Here is a 5,543-nt window from a genome sequence, read left to right as displayed (position 1 = left end):
GATGAACAATGTTCAAATATACATCGAACATTTTGTAATATACAATATAATATATACGCTGAACAATGTTTAACTACACAATGAACATTTTTGTGATATATGCTGAACAAAATTTTAAACACATTAAACATTTTTTTATATATGAAGAAAAAATTAAATATACATTGAACATTGCAATATACGCTGAACAAACATTTACATACACGTTGAACATTTTGTGACATACGCTGAACCATTTAAATTCTGAATAAATTTCTTAAATGTGAACAAAATTTGAAATCTGTAAAAAAGTTTGAAGTCACGAACAAAATTTCAGAATTCATAACATTTTCTGGAAAACAAAGTATAACAACTAAAATGAAAAATGATCAAATGAAAGAAAAGGTAAATAATAGAAATAGAAACAGAAGCGCAAAAAGAAAGAAAAGAAAAAAGGAAGAAGAAAACAGGGAAAAGGGGGGAAAATGGCCACAGAAAAAAATCCAGTTCAGGGAACCTACTAGAAGGTTCCCAAAAGCGGGTGCTTTCCCTAAGTGGGCCAGCCTGTATGTCGTCGTTCGTTCACTTCGCTTCAGCGAAGCAGCGACGATCGGAGGCACACGTGCGCCATATATGATCTGCCAACCAATGCACTTAACCAATATAGATCATTTCAGGCTAAACTAAAGAAACAACTAATTTGCATTGTATCAGCATATAAACATCATAGTCAGCATTCATAAACATCATAGTCATCATTTAGAGACGTTACCTACATTTCACAACCCCTACAGTTGCCCAACAGGGTAAACAAACTGCTGGTTGGTACAGCAAGGGGAACATCACGAGAAGCAGACTGCTGGTTGGTACAGCAAGCAGCATCTCAACACACATCTCACAAAAGACTAAGCTACGATCAGGGAACTCGACCACAGCGGAAACCACAACCATCTGTGTGTCTTTGGCGGTCCAGATCACTCCATGGGCAACAGGAGCATCTTCGATGGCTGTGGAGAGGTCACAGTCAAGTTGGAAGAGGGCGCGCAATGCATCGATGGCAATGGATGGCAGACGGCCTTGGAACACCCTCTTCTGTGATGCCAAGACGACAATACAGAAGCTTCTCCGCCATCTTGGTGATTGGGGCTTCCCTTCGCCTTGGCACTGAGCTGGACACTGCTACACGATTATTACAGAAGCTATTGATGAATCTTGAGGGCAAGGATCTCAGGGTAGGGTAATATTACCAGGTTTAGAAGGTGAAAAAGTTGAGCATGACCTGCAGAAACAAAATTGCAAACACTGTGACAATGACAAATTGTAGACTAGCATATGAAAAATGAAGGAACTAGCAAAAGGAGCACAAGTAATGGCCAGAGAGCGAAGATGCTACAGGATCAAGGAGACCGCGCCCAAAGTTTGCTATTTCCATCAGCCTAATTATTGACGCGCATCGTTGACGCAGCCCTGCCTTTGAAATGAGTGTCTGTGCCGCAGACAACACAAACTGAAACTAAATAAGGTCACAGAAATTAGACAACAGTTGTCCAGTAAGCATATTTTTGCCAGTGTGAATAGAATTTCTAATCTCTTGATGAAATGGCCACCTCATTTCAAGCAGTTAATATTTTGAACCTTCACATTCAGAAAAAATCAAGACTTCGAAATAAATAAATGATGGCACATCAGAAAGCACCGAGAGTCAAAGTAGCAAGTGAGGATAAAAAAAGCTTTTGGTTGGAACTATAATCAATTTAATTAACAAACTTTGGAAGATTCATATTCATAATTCATCCTTTATTGAAAGCAACCAGACAGGAATGCAGTCAATTTCTTACATTTACCTTCTACAAGGAAACACCATTGCAGATTGGTACAATTAAGTTCTATTGAGGGAAACATATTGGTGCATAGTATGAAATACTCAAAGGTTGCCACCCACAAAATTGTGTACGAGCCAAAGTATATATGATAACTATGATTTTGATCCAAGGAAATGTTAACAAAGGAACAGAGTCTGTCATTCAAGAATATGCATTATTTGGCTTATGAAGAAGGCAACTTTATCCATACCACTTAGAAGAAAGGATGGTTGAAAGCTCCCTCCTGTACTACCAAGTTTTCCTTCCTGTACTACCAAGTTCAGGAAAGCTCCCTACTCCTGAAGCTACAATAGTCGTCCTTAAGGAGCATAAACGAGGACTTGTCGCAAGAGAATTTTCCTTTTTTTCTAAGATAGTGCCCCTGCTCCAAAAGTTCGCCTTCCTCGACATCGACTACCTCCAGCTCTGCGAGCTTGTAGATTCGCTTGAGGATGCGATCATGGTTTGGCTGGGGAGGGGGGCTGGTCGCCTCGGTTTCCACCAGCACCCACCTCCTGCCGGGTGTGGTGCCGGGGGAGAGCTGGCGGCGCAGTGGAGGCGTGGAGTCCTGGCTGGCGCAAGGGGCCGCCTCCGCCTTTGCCGGCGCCGGCGCCGCTGCAGGTGGCGCCTCCGCCGCGGGCTTCTTCAGGCAGGGGATGGAGGCAGGCGGGCGGAAGCTGCTGGCGTGAGATGGAGCCTTCGCCGCCGTAGATGGCGCCTCGGCCGCGGGCTTCTTCAGGCAGGGGATGGAGGCAGGCGGGCGGAAGCTGCTGGCGTGAGATGGAGCCTTCACCGCCGTAGATGGCGCCTCGGCCGCCTTTGCCGGCGCCTGCTCCGCTGCAGGTGGCGCCTCCGCCGCGGGCTTCTTCATCGGGCAGGGGGTGGAGGCAGGCCGGCGGAAGCTGCTGGCGCGAGATGGAGCCTTCGCCGCCGTAGATGGCGCCTCGGCGGGCGGCTTCTTCAAGATCTTGGAGTAAGGGATGGAGGCCGGCAGGCGCAGCCGGCTGGCGTAAGTGGTGGAGGTCGGCACGCGCAGGCGCAGGGGACGAGCGCCCGCGTCCTGGGATGTCGCCGCCTTCGTCGCCGGCGGCACCGCCGTAGATGGCGCCTCCGCCGCCGGCTTCTTCAAGAAGAAGCTCCGGGAAGGGGCGGACGCAGGCAGGCGGCTGGGACGAGCAGCCGCGGCCGCCTTCCCCGCCGCCGCGGCCGTAGATGTAGTCGACGCCGCCGCCGCCGACTTCTTGAAGTACAGTTTGCAGAGGGCGGGGCCTGCGGGGGCACCTGGAGCGTGGGGGAGCAGATACTGCTTCATGAGCCAGCCGTTCCTCCCCTCCGGTCCGCCGGGTGGGCGGGAGATGAACGAAAGCTTGGCGCAGGTTCCATGTGGCGCCATCTTGGAAGAACCGGCGCCGTCGGCGGTCGGGAGCTTCACGGTCTTCTCCACTTTCCAGTATCCGGCGCCGACCGTGCGGCTCGTCCGGCCACCCATGGCGCGGAGCGGCGTGAGGACGTAGTACGCCGGCCTTCCAGCGCCGTCGGTGGACTGGACGGAGTCGCCGGCGACGACGTGGGGAACGTCGCGGTAGAGGTCATCCTTGTTCACCCAGGCAGGGAGTTGCCTGAGCGGGAGCCTGAGGACGTTCATCAGATCGTCGTCGTCGCCGGGAGGGACCGCGTACGCCATGGCTTCTTGGATTGGAAGATCGATTTGGGGATTGATTTGGGGATTTCTCGCCCTCGCTCTCAGCTCGCCGTTGATTTGGGGGAGGTGGGCGACGTGGCCCTTTATTTTCCTTTATTTATTTATTTTCCAAGTTCCGGGAGGCGGTTCGGTGGAGGGACGTGGCCGTTGGTAGGTTGGTTCGTGTGCGTTAGCTGCGAAAATCCCCCCGCTTCTTCTTCTTCTTACTTCAAAAAAAAAAAAAATAGATAAAATATTATCCCACTGATTTTTTTTTAGGCTCATATACACGCGCATACACTCACCCCTATGAACGCACACACGCACACCCTACCCCTATGAGCACCTCCGAGAGACTGATATAACCATCCAATGGAACCATACTCTACCTCCGTATAATACGTATAGCGTACATACCACCTTCTGCGTCTATACCATGTTAAAAAAAAACATGTCGGGTGCGTAGGCGAGTTATATCTTTCACGTCGGCTTCAGGGTCCGAGGACTCATCGCTTTGCAGTCTCTTCATGTTCTTAATAATTAGTTTTCCCTCGAACATGACCAGGCACAAATGTGACCCATGATTTACTCCGGCAATTAAAGGGGAGGTTTTAACAAAGCCCCCCTCTAGGTAGTTTTATTTTTATTGGGTCCGGAGACTCCTTTAACTTTTTTTTCCACCACCTCCTTTGAAGGTGGTGAGTGGGCTGAACCCTGACAACTTTCTAGCTGAGAACCGAACCGTCCCCGCTCACCACCTTCAACAGGAGGTGATTCCAACCAAACACTAGGAGGAAAGAATCTAGCTATTCTAGCCAATTCATGAGCCACTATATTGTTCTCTCTATTACCATGCTCATACATGACATGATTAAATTCTAAAGACATAAAGTAGCAATCATCGGAAATAGCACATGCCACTCAAGAAGAGTAGCCCTCCTTCAACACTGATACCACCTCCAAACTGTCCGAGTTGATCTCAATCTTGCTGCAGCCAATTGTACGGGCCTTGATTTATACCAAATCTCACTTCTATAGCTTCAACAGTGAAAGAATCAAGGCATATTTGAATCCTTTCATTAGCAGCAACCATGATTTTTCCAGTGTGGTCTCGTAGTACCGCTCCAACTAAATCTACAAGTGAATCAACATCGAAACTTGCATCAACATTCAGCTTTGCATAGCCGAGCCTTGGCCTCGTCCATGCATTGGGTTCCACTTTCACTTTTAGGCTGAATGAGAGTATAAAGTTAGCTGCAAGAGCCCTCACTGCTAGCCCGATCTAAACTGCACTCTGAATTGTTTCTCCATGCATTAACCTTCGATGCTCGAACCATAGATACCAAGCTGCAGTAGCCACCGTTTATCTCAGCTTTGGTTGTCCCAACACATCAACATCATTCTTCGGAAGAAAAAGTGTATGCTCCAAAACAACATCACCTGCCCTATCAATCGCAATTGCCTTCTTAATAACATCATATATTCCCTAGGAAGCTTCCATACCTCAACAGACTTAGGGCACTCAAAAGCAAATGAAGGATGTTATCCGACCCCAAATTACAAGCCAGATAGTGATCTTTGACCTTCATGTGCTTATTTGCAAGTATTGAGCGGCAAGGTATAGCACTATGCAACACTCTCCAAATGAATATCTTAATCTTTCAAGGGAATTGTAGGAACAAAGTATGTCTACCAAAGGAGGGGTGTGAATGGGAGTTTTAAAATTTCTTTCGGAAACTTTAAAACTCTCAGAACACAGCAGCGGAAAGAAGGATACCAAACAAAAGAGAGTGAAAGTAAACTACCAAACTAAAACTGAGCATGGTCATCGAAGGAAGTCACATGATGGTAAGCATAAAAGCGGGGTAAATCGAATGGAATAGTGTGAAGAAATAACTAGTAATGCATGATGAAGACAAGGATTTGGTAGACTAGTTCTTCCTTCTGCACAAGGACTACGTCTAGTTGGACGGGTTGTGATTTAACACAAAAGATAAACTCTCTTTGCCCTATTCTCCTCG

The 5,543-nt window shown here is 47.7% G+C and overlaps 1 protein-coding gene across 10 annotated transcripts; it reads right to left on the bottom strand.

Annotated features, from left to right (window-relative positions):
- Positions 1–658: 658 nt before the first annotated feature.
- On the bottom strand, positions 659–3,629 carry LOC119340348 (proline-rich protein 36-like). 10 transcript variants are annotated; one of them, XM_037612256.1, is made up of 3 exons: positions 2,053–3,629; positions 1,227–1,258; positions 659–1,155 (listed from the first exon to the last, which is right to left on the bottom strand). In XM_037612256.1, exon 1 carries the CDS (start codon positions 3,523–3,525, stop codon positions 2,122–2,124), a length of 1,404 nt encoding a protein of 467 aa, XP_037468153.1. In that variant the 5' UTR covers positions 3,526–3,629; the 3' UTR covers positions 659–1,155; positions 1,227–1,258; positions 2,053–2,121. The 10 variants fall into 10 exon arrangements, with proteins under 10 accessions (XP_037468153.1, XP_037468146.1, XP_037468149.1 ...); XM_037612253.1 differs by having other exon boundaries at positions 664–1,155; positions 1,373–3,629; XM_037612255.1 differs by having other exon boundaries at positions 664–1,148; positions 1,373–3,629.
- Between the last annotated feature and the right edge of the window lie 1,914 nt (positions 3,630–5,543).

The sequence above is a fragment of the Triticum dicoccoides genome, chromosome 7B, assembly GCF_002162155.2.
Source record: "Triticum dicoccoides isolate Atlit2015 ecotype Zavitan chromosome 7B, WEW_v2.0, whole genome shotgun sequence".
NCBI classification, from domain to species: Eukaryota; Viridiplantae; Streptophyta; class Magnoliopsida; order Poales; family Poaceae; genus Triticum; species Triticum dicoccoides.
This window is presented reverse-complemented; position numbering and strand designations above follow the sequence as displayed.

Coding starts and splice junctions, on each gene's coding strand:
- LOC119340348 (XM_037612249.1), bottom strand. CDS start 3,525: ATGGCGTACGCGGTCCCTCCCGGCGACGACGACGATCTGATGAACGTC.